Source organism: Tuber melanosporum (genome assembly GCF_000151645.1).
Source record: "Tuber melanosporum whole genome shotgun sequence assembly, scaffold_78, strain Mel28".
Lineage (NCBI taxonomy): Eukaryota > Fungi > Ascomycota > Pezizomycetes > Pezizales > Tuberaceae > Tuber > Tuber melanosporum.
This window is the reverse complement of record NW_003299126.1, coordinates 299,971-318,603: the sequence shown is the minus strand read 5'-3', so window position 1 is coordinate 318,603 and position 18,633 is coordinate 299,971. Positions and strand designations below refer to the sequence as shown.

The window sequence follows — 18,633 nt, the reverse complement described above, 5'->3', positions numbered from 1 at the left end:
TTGGGTCTACTTGTATTGATTGGCTCCTGCCCAAGAATCCTTTGCAATTCGAACCGATAGTATGGCTTTCCTTCAGGATCCTCCTCAATCTCGTAAGTCATGACACGATAAAGGCCGTCATATCTAATACCAACAGCGGGCGCCCATCTCGAGTCGCATTTTGACGAGCGAAGAACGCGAACTGCCTCTCTAGTCTGGTAAGACTTGATAAGAGACATGGTAGCGTTGGTAAGAGGCGCAACTTGTGGGCGGTTTGGAACTATTTCGCCGCGGGACCCAGTGTAAAGAATCCTATCGCCGTAGTCCTTGTCGGTTTCTTCGTACCCGCCCGAGATTACGATACTGTAAGCACCCGAGTTGACGCGGCCGTGGATACCGCCCATACGGGAACCGTGTGCTCCATCTCTGAGCGCGCATATCTGATATGGCCACCAGCTGTTACCTTGTAGTTAGCATCCTTCTGTAATTGAGATTGCGATACAAGTAAGAATAATAGATAAACATACTCTCCAACAGTAAGTCCGTTATCACCAAATCTGTCGGCAACTCTTTTGGGAAATCGCTTATCCAACATGTAAGTTCTTCTGCCATTTGCGCTTGTAACAACTCTGATGCCTCTCATAACATTGACATAAGTGGTACTTCCCACAACATTCTCATCGGCACTGTCAGAATCTTCTCCAGAATCAGAGCCGAAATCGTTATCATCAAAGAGATCTTCGATAGGACCGGGCGTGAAATTGCCATTATCCCACCGGTCGAGAAGGATCTTGGCTCTGTTTGAAAGGTCGTCCCCGAAAAGCGTCTCATCGGTAAGGTACTTAACAGCTCTTCCAATCTTGGTCGCGTTAAAATCGTCATCGACCCAGCGATAAAAGCTCAGCGTAGTTAAGAGAGTGTCAAGAAAGACAATATCCTCTGTAGTGATTGCGGTAGCACCAAACTTTACCGCGTGATGGTGTCTATCCTGAATAGACCAGCGCCACTTCATTAACTGCCGTTGCTTGACGGTTCCATTTCCGTCTATTTATTTTGTTAGCTTTGACTTATTTTCTCAGAGCAGTTAAGATGGTAAAAAGAGAACAGAATACGTACAAAGATTTCTATGCGCCGCGGTAGACGGTTCCGTCATGTTCGACATGTTGTCAGTTGATGCAAGGGATAGACAGGCGGGACGGGACGCTTTAGATAAAGTTTAAGTCGCGGGTCGGGTCGGTAGTGTAGCCAGTTGCTGCTAGTGTAATACAAGAGGTATTTTTTCCCTTTTCAGCTTTTTCTGAAATCACTCAAGGCAGGCAAGGTCCTGATCAGTAGACTATGCAGGCGCGGGAACGATTGTTGCTTGGTTGAAGGGTTCGCTGTTGAAGTACCGGTAGCAACGCCTGTTGCGGTGTAGTCTAAGTTTTATAACCGGTATTCTGATCTCTATCCTGGTATGAACAAAAAACCGGTTTTCGATTTTTCCCCTCTTTTCCCGATGAAAGGGTTTAGAGCACTAAAAACTGCCCGCGAACACTGAAAACCTCGGAAACGATTTAAACCGTAAGGTAAAATGCAAATCGTGTGTCAAAATTTAAACCGTTGGTTACGATTTAAACTGTTAGGTAAAAATGGTAACGGCTGGTAACAATGTAAACCGCTGACAAATGAAAACGGTTCGTTGGTAACAATGCAAACCGCAAACCAGTTGGAAACAAATGCGAGTGATCAAAATTGTAACAGAACAAAGTGATCAGGAAGAATGCAGGGCAGGAGCCAGATAATTCTGAGAAAAACTGGTTTTGAGTAAAGCTGAATACAGACTAGTACTGAGTTATGAGTAACAACAATAGTATTGTGTAAACATAAACAGTACTAGTAGTGTAGCAGAATACAGTACTGAAATATACTGTATCAGGAGTCAGGGATTATGGTAAGTGCAAATTAGAACCAGTTATGGTATTCAGATGCAGAAATCTGAAAGCAGGTATGGTAAGATACCAAGTGTATTGTAGAGGAAAAGTGCAATTTGGTGAAAGAGGTAGAGGAGATATTGTATGATAGGTAAAAGGGTTTTAATTTTTGAAGAAAAGAAATGTGAGGTATTGAAGAAAGGTAAAAGGTGATGTGAAATTGTGTAAAGAATCAAGAAGGTGTTAGGTGCAAGGAGGAATGTGTGTTGTATTGAGGAAGTCAAGTGTGTTGTGATAAAGAAGGAAGAGGAAGAGTGGTAGGAGAGATGAGAAGATGATTAAATACTAGGGTTGGGAGGAGGCAAAAACAGACCAGTCCCAAAACGGCAAATCCACCGAAAGCTTACTAATTAGGCTTGGCATTTTTGCCTGTTTCGTCATCCCAGACAAAAGATAGCCCTACCGAAGAACCAATCATTTCTTCCCTCTGACTCATAACCTAATACGTTTTACCCACTAGTTCATGCTAGAGGCGCACCACAATCGGTCACGCGGCCATTTCGCATGCATCTACAGTTGCACGAAGTTCACTAATCTGTCAATTACCTTCCCATTCCGCATAATCCTACCGTGATTGTACCTACCGTATCACCACGTTCAAGACTGGTGGCCCTCGTCGCAAGTTATCCTCAGGTGACGACGAGTGCTGGTACATGATTTGTATCGCGCAAAGGTTTCCGGCATACTGACTCACGGAGCGAAAAAAATCTTGTTCTGTAGGATGTGGCGAGACACCCCCTCTTACTATGATATTTCTCTCTTCTTCCACACCGATATGACTCACACCGCTTGTAATTTCGTTACGCGTCTCGAGATATCGCCACTACCGGGACAAACGGTAGGGTATGGCGATCGACCACACGACAGGTCCCGATGGATGGAGGGGATCGCTCGCGCGATTTTCTCTTGTGCTGCTACAGTACGGTACTTGTAGTTCATTTCTTTGGGTATAATACGGTACAATCAACTGTCGAATCGAGATCTGTAAACGACATCGGCCCATCCCTCGTGTCTGTTGACCTCCAGCCAACCCTCCTCCTCAAGCGTAACCACTGCACCGTCAACACATATCCTGCGCCATTTCTCCTCTGCCTCTTTCAAATGAACCTTCACCCCGTCCACTTCTTGATACCTTACTCCCGGAATTGAGACATGTTTCCCACCATCGTACGCCGCCTTCATTACTCCCATCACCCCCTCCGCGCCCTCTACATCTCCAACGCCGAAATAGATGATCCGGAGAATCCCATCCATCCCGTTGGCCGCCGGACTGATTGTAAAAATGGGCTCGAAGTTGGATACCCCGGTCACAACCAAGTAAAAATGGCCTTCGTCGTTGGTGTCACCCACCTCCTCCCATTTAGTGCTCCCGGGACGAACGATGGATATGGTGCCACGGTAGGCGTGAAGCGATGGTGTAAGGTTTTGCTTCGCTGCGACTTGAAACTTTTCAGTTCCCGATGATCGCATCTCGGGGGTGCTAGCGTCGGCAACGAGGGAGGCGTGGAATCCCCAACTTGTTACTACCGTTCCTTTGAGCCCCTGCTCCGGTATCGCTTCTTCAAGAAGACGAGCGCCGGGCGAAAACTTGACTGCAAAGCCGGGAAGCGGGTGGGATATTCCGTGAAGGAATGTGTGAAATGCACTTCTGATGAGGTCGTCCGGGGGCGATGGCCTATAAAGACTGCTTGCCAGACCGTTCCCCGTGCCCGTCGGTATCAACACTAATGTCGGCCGTTTGGTGCTCGGTAGTTGGTTGAGTAGTTCAAAGATAAGAGTGTCCCCCGAGAGAATTATAACCGTTGATGTGCCTTCAGGGAGCCCATTGGCAATGGTCTTGATAGCAGTGGGGGAGGTAACAGTATGCTTGCCATAATCGACAGAATAATATTCGAGCACCGGCGCAAGCAGGGTAGAGAAGTAGAGCTCCGCCCTTCCGAGACCCGAATACGGGGAGGTGACTACCGAAACGGGCTTCTGAAGATGAGCTGGTGTGTCAACGGGAATGCAGTACCGTTCAATGATTTCCGCCGGCGGACTAGTAATAGTCGAGCTAATGACCCCACCCCCCGGTCCTGTCTGGGAAATAAGCGTATAAGCGTTGGAGGTCTCCGCCGGAACAAGAGCGAGTAGGTATTCGAGAGGAATGCTGAGCGCTTTTTCCTCATCCTGACAGAATGTCAGCCTTTCCCCGCATTCGGAGTCTGAGATGTATGCCGGAGTGGGAGTGGAATCTGTAGGAAGCTCCATGATAATGTGGAGATGTGAATTGGAGGGGGACTCAACTACAGTGCCCGTATTGCGAATCGTAATCAACGATGATCTTGTAATCACCTGGCTGAGTCACGTTTGGGAATGCAGAAGGATTTCGGAGAAATATTTGTCCGTTGGTACTTGTGGTTAGGACAGGGTGCCTAGTGCGTCAAAAACCAGCGTGTAATCCCTCCCAGTGTGGGAAGTCCCCCGAATGATACCGGTATTGGCACGAACAAGATTTATCGGACGGAGTGAGGGGGGGGGATTGTGAGAAACAAGGGCCATACCTGGCAATGAGATACCAGTGGATATTCCCTTGAACATAACATCTCGAAATCCGGAAACCGGGCGATCAAGACCGATCAGATAGGACTTGAAGCCGCAGGAAGATTTCAAGATCAATGGTCCAAGAAGTGGGCCGTGTATCCTCGCTATATACAGCGCACCAAAGAAAAGTCACTTTGTTCTACTGAAATAAGCCACAAAGCTAAAATCCTTTGTGCTTCCACGGAATCATACAGAAACCTCGCGCCAGACGCATCCAGGGCCTTTTTGGCTATCTTGCCATACACATGATTTGCCCAGGGGCATCCAGACCTCCATTTTACGATAGAATTTCTAATTACCCTTACTTTCCAACGTTTTTATCCGTACCAACACTGGAGAGGCAGAGATCAGTGCCCCGTGGAAATCAAGGGATCTGGGTTCAAGCCTGCCATGACGGTGGACCTGGAGAGGACTGTGCGGCCTTAGAGCCACCGCTTCCATCATTCATAGTGCTCTAAGAGTCTAATTGGGTGATATTACTCGAGTAGTATATACACCGCAACGGGCAAGTAGCTAAAAACAAGCGACTCGGCATGAATTAGGAACCTGCAAAGTCTACCCGACTCTTTCACTCAGATCCCCGAGATCCCCGAGGACCTCTTTCGTTCTTTCGTTCGTTCATACCCTGTTCGGATGCCGCATCGTGGGGTCAGTGTTTAAGCACTGTGGCAAAAAAGAAAAAAAAGATTTCATTGTCCTAAATGAAGCCACAAAAGTTAAAACTCTTTATGATTTGGAAGCAGCACATTTCTCTCCTTCATGGAGAGTGTATTAGATGGTATGTGGCCTTAAACGAAAGTATCGGGTCAACCGTCGTGGGCTTTCTCGTGAAGAACCGAACCGTGAATATCTATCGTTCTCGGGAACTTGTATCACACCAAACGATACCAACCGAGAATGGATAATTTGCATCGTTCACCATTCGAGCACCGGTATTGTTGCTAGTAGTCTAAGCAGCCGTGGCGCATTCCAGCACGCAGCCTCCGCTGGGGGATTCTCGTACTCGTAACCATACGAGTAGCCCGAGCACCCAGAACCCGAATGCATAGCAGTGCTTTCACTTGCAATTCGGATACCAGCACAGTAGTGGCTCTACTTTGTGGTATTAGTCTCTACGAGGATAAGTTATTACTCGGCGCTGTACCTGAGGGCCAAGGACTACTCGGACAACTAACTCTGAGCAAGAACAGCACCGGTATCATACAAGTACTGTGTGTTGTTTTTCCTTTCCCGCACTCGAGGCCTCGCACAGTTTCTAGGCGGTATGGCATATACTGTACGGGGGGGCTCTCTTGTTCCCCGGTTTCTCAACATCCTTTAGGCATCCCCCGTCTTTATTTTCCCTGCTCATAACCGCTATCCTATGGCTTATATCACTACTATACCGTAGTGGTTCCGATCATTCAACATCCAACGATGAGATATCCGAAACCTTCCCCGCCTATAGAGCAGTGTCAGTACGATAGTCACTACATTGTCGTACTTGCCCGCGAGCACTCGTATTCAAGCCTCCACAGCGAGTAGCGTTTCTCGGCCCACTGAATATTTATTATGAGCCAAGAGCCACATGACAGACCCAATTGATCAGAGGCTAGCTAACGGTTAGAGAAGTTACTTCTACTGCTACACGAGATACTGCATGAGGTGATTCTTGTCGCATCAAAAATAATCTATTTTTCTTCCTGTCCCGCATGGCCACAGTGCGTGCCACGGGATGAGCTTCCATGTCAATGTGCCCGGCATGGCACTATATATATACAGTGCCCTAGCAAAGATCGCTCAAATAAATCGAATCTTTGGCAGGAAGAGGAGGGGGGAAGAGGGTGAGAGAAAAAAGGGGAAATTATTTACAATCCCAATTCACGACGAACATCCTCCATTTCCCACATACCCCGCTAAAGAACCTAAATATCTGCCTTTTTTTAATGATAGGAACAACTCCACGATCCCGAAGCGAGCAAGAATTGTGAAGTTAGCAATGTCCCCACGCGGGGTACTGTACTGTACCGGTAGAAACCATGGTTCACCCATTCCGAACCGTTGAATTGTGCCAGGCTAATTTGTTGGTTGATCTCCCCTCTCAGCGATCCCCTCATCCTACCGGTAAGTTAATCTAAACTACTGAGACGCACCTGGCAATGTCTCAAACACAGGTTAATACGCAACTCCCGCCAATTACTACAAATTTGCAGATGGCTAATATTGACTTCATGATCATACCCACGCCCATCATCATCACTGAAGAATGCTGAGGCAGGACCCTAGTCGTCTCTTCTTTTGACTCCGCTGTCTCGGCAGCCCGGGGGATACCGTAGTACGGTACCAAACTGAAAGCGTGGATCGCCACTGCTTCCGCGAGATCAGGTACTTGTGCCTATGGGGACAATAGTTATCATGGAGAACAGACTAATTGGCACATATTCGGAGAGTCCTCGATGTTACCGATAGACACACGACGTACTTAAGCACTTGTATCATACTTGAGTAGGCTACGGGTAGTCTAGTACTCCAGAGTCGCATGACGTTAAAGCTCACGGGATACCACAATAGTTTCGCACAAGACCTTGAAAACCAAGGCAGACCCCACACCAGGTCGTTGGCTCAGAAACGCCGGCTCTCGCTCACGATACTCGTACCGTGCCAGCAGACTGCGGCGCTTTGTGGTGAAGTGTAGCAAACGTGACACCGGTATTGTAGATTTGGTATTGTAGATTTACTGGGATGGTTCCTGGCTAGGCCAAGCCGGTTATCACACCGGCACTCGTACCCGTACAGTACCGGTGCTCGAGTGCTTGTGCAAGTACAGTACCGTACAGTACTGCTCACTCCTCCGGGAAACCCTCTGCCCATAAAGTTATATTTGAATGCGCCCATAACTTCCCCACTTCCCCTTCTCCAATCACACACTTTGTTTTTCTTGTAGGCCAACCACGTGATGTCGCTCTCGTGATTCCCCAGCCTCTCCTCTCAACCTGTCGCTCGGTCACCCTGTTGCTCTGTCTTTCCCCCTTCCTGCCTATCTCTTTCCATCGTTCGAATCTCGCCCACAGGCCCATCATTCGATCGTTCACCGATCCATATTATTCTTAACAATCCACCCCAGCAGTGCGAATCTACGTTTCCCCAATTCTACAGGGACTATATACCTACAACTACTCACCACCCTAGGCTTGGTTTACGATAAGTGCTTCGGCTTTTGTTTTGCCTAGCCTCCCCCCCCCGTACCTCGTACGGAGCCCCCTATTGCTCACGCGAACTTGGGTAGAAAACAGTCCGAAAACAGTGTTTGAATTCCCACATACGTCCACTCCCGCATTATTAACACGGCAAAATTTACCGGTAGAGCTAGCAAAAGTGGCCACGAAATTTTCTATCCGAGAAGTCCAGAATGGGGAACAGCGGCCGTTATTGTTGGAGGCCGTTCGGCGACATGGTTACGAAATTAAAAGCGAGGATATGAATTTCGGGGGTGACCCCGAGAAAGTATATAATTACAGTACCTTCCCGGGACCTCCTCTTTCAGCACCGTTATCTTCGTTGATTGCGCATACTGCGGGTCGAGGAGCAATGGCTGTCTTACTGTTTGCTTTAACCTTCCTAATCCTCTCTTATGCGCTCCCGCGAATTGGAGACAGGCTTACGGGGCCCTTGGTTGCACGACAGCTCACTTCTCCTCCGCCTCCCGATTTTGAGAATAACGAGCAAGCGCATAGCATCGCGGATTATGATCCTGAGTCTTGGACTTTGAGCACTAAGGCATTGATCACGAATCGCTATCAGTCCCAACCATACGTTGCGAATGGCTACCACGGAAGTCGAATCCCCGCTGAAGGAATCGGATATTGGGTAAAGCTCTCAAGCAACCGAGTTCTAGGGGCTGCGCAGTTAACGCAGTACAGGTCTTGAAAAATGACTCGAATCCCAACAGCGTCTGGCCCATCAACGGCTGGCCATTGGACAACCCCCGACAGACTGTTGCTACAATCTCCGGATTTTGGGATTCCCAACGAAACACCACTCGAACGAATTTCCCGGAATTACTCAAGAACGGCGGAGAGAGCGTCATCTCTGGTATCCCAACCTGGAGCACACTATTCGTCACGACACCCGATGGGAAGTACACCTATGCGCCCGGTGTTCCCCACAAGCAGATTCAGAGTTTCCACCAATCGCTAAGCATCCGAAACGGGATCCTAACCACGAGAGTAAAATGGACCCCTGCCAAAGCCGGTATTTCTTACGACCTCAAGTTCACAATCTTGGCTCATCGATCTCGAATCAACCTTGGGATGCTAAAGCTCGAGATTACCCCTTCCGGGGACGGGAATGTGGTTGTGACAGACATATTGGATGGTGCTGGTGCCCAAAGGACAGATTTTTCTGAGAAGGCCTTTGAGAATAAAGACAACGTGATTTGGACGGCTGTCAACCCAATTGGTGTCCCGAACGTTACTGCCTATGAATTTTCAACTGTAGATTTCCCTTTTGGATCCCAGCAGGGGTTCGTGATAGAAGGATCTAGAAAGAACGCGAATTATAGACCTTACGTTTCAATCAATCGGTCCACCATCTCCCAGGAATGGGAAGTGGAGACATCTAAGCAACAGACTGTTACAATTGTCAAATATGTCGGCATTGCTAGCACTGATGCGTTCCCGCACACTAAACATGCAGCTCGACAAGCAGCCCTAGACGCCAGGGCCTGTGGATGGGACGCATTAGTGAAAGAGCATAATCAAGCTTGGGATGAATTATGGGATGACGGCGATATTATCGTTCATGGAGACGAACAGATGCAGATCGCAGTTAGAGCTAGTTTGTTCCATTTACTGGCCAATGTTCGCGGCGGTTCTGAAGGAAGGGGGCTTGGAGACAATAGCATCTCTGTGGGTGGCTTAGCCAGTGATTCTTACGCAGGTTTTGTCTTCTGGGATGCTGATTGTATGTTTACCTTCCAGTTTCGCTTAGCGGTTCGTACTAACAAAAGACTATAAGTGTGGATGCTTCCCGGCTTACTCGTCCTCCACCCCGATCACGCATCTGCAATCAATAACTACCGTTCTCGAATGCTTCCTCAGGCACGAGAAAATGCCAAGCAGTATAAGTCTGACGGTGTGCTATATCCGTGGACTTCTGCGAGGTTTGGAAACTGCACGGCAACCGGTCCATGTGTCGATTACCAATACCACCTAAATACGGATATTGCACTTGTGAATTGGCATCAGTTTCTGACAACTGGCGATGAGGATTGGCTCAAGCGACAAGCTTGGCCGATTATCAAGGGGGTTGCCGACATGTGGGCTAGCAAAGTGCAAACCGCCAATGAGACTGGAGACGACGGGCTTCGCCCAGGCATGTATGTTGTTAGAAACATGACGGATCCGGTCTGCGTTTCCAGATAACTCGGCTTTGAGGTATCGATTACTGATTTGCAAGGCAGGATGAATATGCAAATCACGTCGATAACGGTGCATTTACAAATGCCGGTATCAAGGTCATTATGGGTATTGCCCAAGCAGCGGCAAACCTTGTTGGTGAAACAGCGCCTAGCAAGTGGAAAGCTATTGAAGAGAAGATCTTTATACCCTTCAATACCAATGCGAGCATCATCCCGGAATATGGAACCATGAACGGGAGTGTTGAAATCAAGCAAGCAGATGTGTTGTTGATCAATTACCCACTCGAATTTCGTCTTAACGAAAGCCAAGCCCTGAATGACTTAGATTTCGTAAGCTCCTTAACTGCTTCCGTTCCTCTTTCTCGTGCTAACATTTTCCCTAGTATGCTAGAGCTCAGTCACCGGACGGTCCTGCCATGACATGGGCAATGTTCGCTATCAACGCAGCGGATCTTTCGCCTGTTGGCTGCGCGAGTTATACATACTTACTCTACGCCTCCCAGCCTTACCTCCGTGAACCATACTACCAGTTCAGTGAGCAAATTAACGACAATATCTACGAGAATGGCAACACCAATCCCGCATTCACATTTTTGACCGGACACGGAGGGTTCCTTCAAGTTCCCATACACGGGTTCACTGGGTACCGCCCACGCCTCGACGCATTCTACCTCGATCCTTCTCTACCTCCTCAACTCGAAGGAATAGAGGTAAAGGGGATGAAACACCAAGGTTCCGTCTTTAATGTTTTTGTCAATTCCACCAATACTACAATCACTAGACTCCATCCAAAAGCACATAGACGTTCAAACAATAACCCAGGACTTGTCACTATCAGGATCGGTTCCCGGAATGAAATGGCCGGAGACTGGAAATTATCTGTCGGCCAATCTCTCGTCATCCCTACCCGCCGGCCCGATTTGAACGGTGCAGACCTTCCCGGGAATAAGGCACAATGTAAGCGCGCGGAGGCAAACACCCCCTGGTACCCAGGCCAATTCCCTCTTGCGGCCGTGGATGGAAGCAACCAAACAGTCTGGCAACCAGCGACTTCTGAGCCCTCTGCCCTAACTGTGGATTTGGAAAATCCCACGGTAATCAACGGTGTAAGCTTCAACTGGGCATCGCAGCCGCCGGAATTCTGGACTCTCCTTGTCGGTGGTAACGGAACTGCGCCCGAAACATGGCGCCGCGTATACCACAGCGATAGAGTGGATATTACCGATCCGTGGACCGAGGACGATGCTCTGATCGTGAGGATGAGAATAGGAAATACCACGACACAAATGTTCGATCAGAGCACTTCCACCGTCAGCAGATGGGTGAGGCTCGTGGTTGGGGGGAACAAGAATCACGGCAAAGAGCGCGGTCCTACAGTAGCACAGTTCGGAATTCTTTAAAGCTCTACAGCGTCTTCCACCGCATATTCGGGGGTTTGAGAATCCATGTAATCCAATAGCTTGTATTTACCAGTAACCCAGCCAGAAGTTAAAATAGTACGCGCAAGAAATAATGCCTCGAATGGCCGGGGATTGCATCACACATGTTACGGTAGTTCAGACAACGCAGTAAAACGTTGCAAAAATAACTTGGTGCAAGTCTTAGAACTTCCCTCACAAGCCTTTACGCATTCAGCTGAAAAAGCAAATAAAGTATCATACCAGACTTTTGATTTTAGTAAGTAAAATAGAAAGCACAACGCACACATAGAAGAAACAATTCATTCTTCCACAATCCCGAAGCACCGCGAGCGAACAGAACAAAGCTCTGTCTAAAGCAAATTGGAAGAAAGGGACAAACACATGTTCCGGGGTAAGCTGACTAATCCTTCCATGCGCTAAGGCGACATCAGCCAAACCTGGCGCTGGGCCTGCCCTCTTTTGGACCCCCATTGATCTCCCCTGTCTATCCACCACCATCGAACTTCACCACTCTCATTCACGCATCCACCCTTCATCGTCGACACAAGCACCTTCCGTTAACCACTACCACCACCACCCCCTCCATTACCTTGGCGGAGCACAAGCAAAACCCAAAATAAGATAAGATAAGACAAAAGCGAGAAAAATACAAAAGCAATGGCACCAACGCCTGCTGATCCAACACCTACCCCCTCAGCTACAAACTCCCCATCCGACGATTCGGGTGGAATGTCGGGGGGAGGAGTCGCTGTACTAGTAATCTTCCTATTCTTACTCTTCGCCGGTGCCGGCTGGATAGTACGTCCCCCCCCCTAACCCCCCCTTACCCTCCCTCCCCAGCACTAACTTGAAGGATAGATCTTCACCCAACTCCGCGCCCGCCGCCTCGGCCTTCCAGCACCAAGCTGGCGCACATACATCCCCTTCCTGCCAAACAACTCCCGCACCGCGCCCGCTCCGGCCTCATATGAGCCCTCGCGCAGTGGCTTCGTCGGGAAAATTACCGGTGTCTTTGGCAGCAACAACACTGGTTACTCGGGCTCCAACGTGCGATCCCAGCGTACCCGCGAGATGGACGGGGAATGGGATGACAGGATCGAGGAGGAGGACGAGGGCGGGTACGGCGCTGGGTATGGGAATCAGAGGGGAAGGGACGTCGGACTTGGGCCGGGAGGAGGCGCAGGGGGGAACGGGTTTGAGGAGAGGGGGAGAAGTAGGAGCCGGGAGCCACCCAGAGATTTGGGGACTAGGGCTGCCCCGTATCCGGAGGACTTGAATCCTTTTGCGGTGGATGTTAGGCTGCAGGGGGTTAGAGATCGGGATGAGGGGTTCGGTGGGGTCGGGGTTAAAGGTGGCCGGGCCAGCGTGGAATCTGAGAGGAGGAGCGCTTTTAGAGAGAGTATCAATTAGGTGGGGGGTTGTTTGGTGGTCTCTTTCTTTCCACTATTATTATTATTTTTCCTGCTTCCTTCGTTTTGCTGGTCGGCGGGCAAGTGGGGGGATTCTTTGCAGTGGTAGTGTACAGTAATTCTCTTCTTCTTTAACCAAAACCTGAGCTTCCTTTTTTTCTTCCTCTTCCCCCTCTTTTTCCTCCTATGATACTTTCCTACCCAGCTATTATGAATTCCCTTCTTTCTTTCTTTCCTTTTTCCCCTCAGCCCCAGTGTGCAAATCCCCCCCCCAGAAAATTACCCACACATTTTCCATCCATCACACCCACAGAACCTTTTTCCTCCCTTTCAGTTTCCCTTCGGCGGTGTTCTACAACCCTCTTTTCCTCTCTCTCTCTCTCCTACCTTCTCTCGCCTTTTTCATAGCCCTTCGCTCCCGCACGCGTAACTTACTTACCAGTAGTTAGTTACCATGGTATACTCGTTATAGAACAGACCTGAGTCTCCTTTTCTTTTCTTTTCTTTTTTTTTTCCTTTTTTGTGTGCGTGTATGTGTGTGGTTTAGTTTTAGGTCTGGTTGGTCGTTTGGGGGGGGGGTTATCTTAGCTTATATGATGCATTTCTTGGTGTTTATATATTTATATATACATCGCGATTGTGATTGTGATGAACGGGACCTGATATGACACCTAATGGGGCAGTGTTCGTCTAGTGTCGACGTTGGATGCGGGTCACGGGGTATCACTCGAAATTGGTTTCCTTTTGTTTGTCGGATGGGGGGTGGTGGGGGTTTCGTCCGGAGCGGTAAACTATGGCATAGGAAGTGCAATACCGTAGCCTACTCATGCCGCCGGGTTGAAGTGGTAAGTTAACGCACCGGCAAAAAAAAAAGAAAACGTGATGTCAATCCGGAGAATATGAGCGGAGAGAGTGCCGGTAGAATAAGGTTGGGGAAGGCTTCGCTTTTTACCCCATTAGCAGTTGTCTAGCCCGGTCTACACTATCATAGTAGTAGCCTTAGGCTACCATATCACACAACCCACCGCTTTCAATTCTCCTCCCGTGTAGGTTATATATGTAACGAGCGAGAGAGGGAGGGGATTATTGGGTGACGATGCTCTTTGACGCTCTCGCAAGGCACGATTTCTTGACGGTTCCTCACGTGGTGTACTGTAACCGTGCGAGTACTCGTACTGTACTAGTGCTGTATATATTATAGTACTGTACTGTACAGGACAGGACGGTAGAAGCGATGGCATCGATACATACCCGTAACCGAGCGGACGAGATGGGTTTCTTGCGGTACTGTAGTGTAGTATACTGTAATGAGGTGGTGGTGATGGTTTTGTTTTGACAAGGTCATTCAATTATGGCATCTGTGCACTCAACACATCGTCTATGATACAGGGCTTGCGTAGGTAACCATTGCTGACTAAAATAATAATACCCTGACCAAAAGGGCCCTCCTCGAGCTGGTTTGACATGGTATCGTACTGTACTGCGCTGTGGCCGTCACGATATGACCGAGTAGGGGAATCGAGTGGGGCACACTCTTTGTGACGCGGCTACTTGAATGTCGGAATGGGTTTAGAGGTTCGTGGATGCTCCGACCCGTGGAAGGATTGGAGAGACATCTGTGGTCCTGGAATTTTCTGCTACGATAGGGGGTGAGTTTCTCCGCTTGCTATTCATACTTCTCCCCACTACAGAGACTGGTAGGCTAATTAAATATCTGGCTGGGTAACGGGCGTGGGGTATCTGTGAAGCTGAACAAAAGCCTGAACCTGGACGGTGGTTGGACTAACTGAATGAACACGGAATTCGAGACCAAGGAGCTTTTATTTCTAATCTCGAGTACTGTATGCAGGTCTAAGCTACAGTGTTGTCGTCAAACCTGGGTGTATTTCTTGCTTGCACAAGCCTAGGTCATTTGATGCGATACGAACAGCGCAGTGGAAGCGCCAAATCGGACCGGACCCGGACGACGGATTCGATCATTTAGAAATGGCGGTTCTCAATTTGATGGGAAGTATATAAGCTACCATGATCTGTCCATGTGCTGCCACTGTCTCGATGGACAACCATTAATTTGTTAAGCTTAACCTACCCCGTCGTACTCGGACAGTTTGAACTGGAAACTAACCTGGTGCGGATCATCGTTGAACTCGTGGCTTGCAGGGTGGGGCGTTGTGGCTGCTACTGCAGTTCGGTCAACTGGTCGGCCGTTGGCGGACGGTGTTCAACTGTCAAAATTCGTCCCCCACTTGTCCGTTGAAATATGTAGTCTATGTACGAGTACAGTACCAGTAGGAGTTTTTCTTTGTATGATACTCGGGTAGTTCTGTCTCAAATCCGCAACAAAGTACTCGTACGAGTACCACTGGGCCTGTTCTGGACTGCATTGGATGCTATGCTCACCGGTACCGGTATCACACTTCAGCTCTTACTTTGCTTTTCGAGGGCAAGCGGCGGGCGGATCTCGTCAGTCAGTTAATGCGGTATCATACCGGCACTCACTGAACCTCGCTAAGTTACGCTCACAAAGGGGGAACGGTGGACTTTTGACCCAAGGCTTCATTCGTCACCGATAATCGGCAATCCGGTCCATCGTGCAAAATAGTTTAGTATTGGTGCTGATATAACCACAGTTAAAACGATGAGCACCGCGTGCCACTTTGTGGGCCATCTCCGCTGGCGTGTGATATGAACACGTTTTGCGACTCGAGCTCTATTCTCGCCATTCAATGGCAGAGATGGCGGAGATGGCAGAAGAAGACGCTAATCGAGAATCGGGATTCTCATCACACGGGATGCCTTCTCTCTCCCTCTCTCTTCTCGTGAGGAAGCCCTGCCCTGCCGGCACTTGTCTGTCTGTCCCTTCCTTCCCCGCCGCTTTCCCCACTCCCGTAGTCTGCCGTTTTTTTCTAAAGGCACAAGTCCAGCCTGCTGGAGTATCGTAGCCTTGCCCCGCATTTGCTCGTGTCGCTAAAGTATGATACCAAGATGAGGTGAGAAATTATCTTGACTGCGGAATCCATTTACGGTACTCGAGTACCACTCGAGTAGTTTATCCGTAGCCCCCGTGGCTCCAGTCGTTGGCCGTGCTGGGAACTTCCTTACCTTACCGGTATCATACCTATGACTTTTTCCAACCGTGTAGATCTTCCGCCCCGTGGGGGGCCCCCTCAGGAAACTCTACCGGTATCCCACCCACGTACGGATATTGTAACTGTACCATTAGCAAAAGGGATGGATGGGTACTGTACGGTAGGACTGAGGGGTTTCCTTTCCCAGTGAAACACGGTGGTTTTGGCCTGTTGCTCGTAACTCGAATGGTTCCTTGTTGATTCTCTCGCGTGATCAGGAAACTGTTGGCTGGTGATGGATTCACGAGGACTTTGGTAAACCTCCGCTTCTTGCGAGCTCTTCTTGCTCACGGCGTCACAGCGATAACTGGTTCGCCCATGCACGTGTGTGTGCCAACTCACACAAACTGTTGTTCTAACTACTACTGGGCTAATTTTTTTCCTTTTTCCCTCCACTCCTAGCAAGTGCTGCTCCTGGTGATAATGATAAGAATCACGATGTGTCCGTGAGCCCTCTTCTTCCCTTTCTCTACGGATTTGAGGCTACGAGTACTAGACTACTTATCTGTATCTGTACGGACGGACTTACGGTGGGCAAAGTGGTTTCATTTTTTCCCTTCAGCTTGGCGTTGTCTGCAGGTCTGGGTTTATATTCTCCATTTTTTCCTATTCTGCCTGATCCCGGGTGAATTTGTCCAAGGTCAGTCAGTTCCTTTTATTCCAATTTTTTTTTTTAATTTTCCCCTCTTTAAAGTCCCGATTTTCCTTTCTCCCATTCGGGTTCAGACTGACCTCGGTGGGTAGCTGTGATACAAATAAGGACCAGTCATATTTTCGCGTCTTAGACATTCCACATCGCGTTAATTCGATCAAAATTCTTTTTTTTTCTTTTCTTTCGACGCCCACCCCTGGCGGGTAAGTGACAAGGATCCCATCGCTCGATTATGATGAACACTTCCCACTCGTCCGCCACCAAGTTTAGCGACGTGGAAAGCACTCGGTGGCCATGGCCAAAGTGGAGCACCGAACTTGATGCCTTTTGTGACTCTGCGAAAAGCGTGATTCGCAAGATTGGAAGTAAATTACAATTGGAGGAAGAGGAGGAGGAAGAGGATAAGGTGTATTTTCGTCCTCTCTCTGCTGTGTCTTCCACTCAGCTTCATTTACCCCCGTGCGACCTTGCTCTTCTTGGTGGTGTTGGTCGAGGGGAAGAACAAGATTTTCAGGAAGGTGGTGTGGGTGACAGCGACAGCGGGGGTTATCTCTCAGACGTTTCTTTCTCCACCGGCTTAGAACATAACTACGCTTATACTCATCGACGAGTAGAAAACACACATCGATCTTGCCCCGACGAATTATATCCGCGAAAACGCTTGCCAGCCATTGACAATCCATCACCTGAGATTGACGTGGTTGCGTATTTCACCGAGGGCGAATATAACAAGGGCGAAGGGGACGAACGTTTATACGAAAACCACCGTGAGGAATACTTTGAGAACTGCGAGGTCCCAGGAAGGTCGCTAGAGAGAATGGCTGGCCCCATTTTCCGCGCCCCATCTCCATCGCCGGTCGCTAAGGAGGGAAAGAAGTCGAAATCTTCGAGGAGGAGATCGTCGTCGCACGAGGAGGAGGATCCGATTGAGAGAGAGCGGAGGCGACAGGAGCGAAGGAAGCGAAGGGCGGAAAGGGAGGGTAAAAGAGCTCGGGATCCGAGAGACTCTGCGGATGAGGTGGGACGACGGGGGGGAGGTGAGAAAAAGGGGAGGCATCGACAAAAGAAAGAACTATCGCCACCACCACCACCACCGCTACAACAACCGATACTGAGAAAGGCAGTTGAGGGTGCTCGGAAGGATAACAAAAAGAACCGTTATTCTGTTGAGGATGTCCTGGGTCTATCTAGGTTTGTTCTAGCGTGCTTATACGAGGTTTCATCCTTGCTAATATTTTTTTTTTTTAGTTCACGATCACGATCCATTAGTGTGAGGCGACCGGTAAGGGTTCGGTCGAATCATTCTCTGCGAACAGCTAGGTCGGACGCACGGCTACGACCAGATTCGCGATTGAAGGTCGCTCCTGATGGAGCCCGTGGAAATAGTACTAAACGGGCTAAGGAGTCGTCAAAGCTTGCCACTGTAGTGAGCACGGGCCAGCGGCCACCATCTCGCCAGCGACATCGCAAACATCACGATGACCATTCAACCCCAGAACTTAGAGCTCTTTGTCAACGATGTATCCAGAAGAGGGAGAAGAAGGAGAAGAAGCAGGCTGAACTGAATATCGAGATCGCGCCCGAGCCAGTGGTAGTCCCGGTTACCGCACCAAAGAAGGTGGAAGTGAAGATTCACGAGCCAAAGGCGGACAGAAAACGCGAGGATAAGGCCAAAGCTAAGGTCAGCGAGCCGGTCAAACCAACTTTGAAGAGGTCAAAGCAAGTGCTGGGGCCGGCTGCTGGGAAGAAGCCGGAAAAACTGTAGGTATCTCCTTGCTGGCGATGTTGATACCAGCTAAGTCGCCTAGTGCTCAATGTATTACCTGTCTGGCCGACGACATCCCACACAAGGAAGCAGCGCATCTCGCATGCGATCATTCGTGGTGTCATGAGTGCCTCAAACGAATATTTACACTCTCCTTGACCGACCCAGCTCATATGCCGCCAAAATGCTGTAGCGACGACCATGTTCCTCTGAACCATGTCGACAAACTTCTCAGCTACCAGACAAAGAAGTTGTGGAACAAGAAGTACATCGAGTACACTAGTTCCAATCGCATCTACTGCCCCGAGGTGAACTGTGGCCAATG

At 49.1% G+C, this 18,633-nt stretch overlaps 5 protein-coding genes; 3 read left to right on the top strand and 2 right to left on the bottom strand.

Annotated features, from left to right (window-relative positions):
• GSTUM_00010979001 (uncharacterized protein) overlaps window positions 1–1,141 on the bottom strand; it is a gene marked incomplete at both ends in the record, with an annotated part of 1,955 nt that extends 814 nt beyond the window's left edge. The window contains 3 exons of the mRNA XM_002841628.1: window positions 1–435; window positions 507–1,023; window positions 1,096–1,141. The exon at window positions 1–435 is cut by the window's left edge and continues 814 nt beyond it. Of these exons, the coding sequence (XP_002841674.1) occupies window positions 1–435; window positions 507–1,023; window positions 1,096–1,141 (998 nt within the window). The remainder of the gene's footprint in view (window positions 436–506; window positions 1,024–1,095) is intronic.
• A 1,774-nt stretch (window positions 1,142–2,915) lies between these two features.
• On the bottom strand, window positions 2,916–4,202 carry GSTUM_00010978001 (uncharacterized protein; the record flags this gene model as incomplete). Its single annotated transcript, XM_002841627.1, has 1 exon — window positions 2,916–4,202. One exon carries the CDS (start codon window positions 4,200–4,202, stop codon window positions 2,916–2,918), a length of 1,287 nt encoding a protein of 428 aa, XP_002841673.1.
• Window positions 4,203–7,481: 3,279 nt separating this feature from the next.
• On the top strand, window positions 7,482–11,333 carry GSTUM_00010976001 (uncharacterized protein; the record flags this gene model as incomplete). XM_002841626.2 has 5 exons in its annotated part: window positions 7,482–8,381; window positions 8,435–9,476; window positions 9,531–9,919; window positions 9,976–10,263; window positions 10,317–11,333. The coding sequence occupies exons 1-5, from the start codon at window positions 8,103–8,105 to the stop codon at window positions 11,331–11,333; spliced, it is 3,015 nt and encodes a 1,004-aa protein (XP_002841672.1). The 5' UTR covers window positions 7,482–8,102.
• A 330-nt stretch (window positions 11,334–11,663) lies between these two features.
• On the top strand, window positions 11,664–12,909 carry GSTUM_00010975001 (uncharacterized protein). XM_002841625.2 has 2 exons: window positions 11,664–12,152; window positions 12,213–12,909. Exons 1-2 carry the CDS (start codon window positions 12,012–12,014, stop codon window positions 12,762–12,764), a joined length of 693 nt encoding a protein of 230 aa, XP_002841671.1. The 5' UTR covers window positions 11,664–12,011; the 3' UTR covers window positions 12,765–12,909.
• A 3,869-nt stretch (window positions 12,910–16,778) lies between these two features.
• Window positions 16,779–18,633, top strand: part of GSTUM_00010974001 (uncharacterized protein) — a gene marked incomplete at both ends in the record, with an annotated part of 2,135 nt that continues 280 nt past the window's right edge. The window contains 4 exons of the mRNA XM_002841624.1: window positions 16,779–17,580; window positions 17,668–17,734; window positions 17,792–18,304; window positions 18,352–18,633. The exon at window positions 18,352–18,633 is cut by the window's right edge and continues 280 nt beyond it. Of these exons, the coding sequence (XP_002841670.1) occupies window positions 16,779–17,580; window positions 17,668–17,734; window positions 17,792–18,304; window positions 18,352–18,633 (1,664 nt within the window). The remainder of the gene's footprint in view (window positions 17,581–17,667; window positions 17,735–17,791; window positions 18,305–18,351) is intronic.

What these genes read in the sequence shown, in the direction of transcription:
- GSTUM_00010975001 (XM_002841625.2), top strand. Translation starts at nt 12,012, where the DNA reads ATGGCACCAACGCCTGCTGATCCAACACCTACCCCCTCAGCTACAAAC. An exon ending in TCGCCGGTGCCGGCTGGATA is followed by an intron (nt 12,153 to 12,212) that starts GTACGTCCCCCC and finishes CTTGAAGGATAG; the next exon opens with ATCTTCACCCAACTCCGCGC.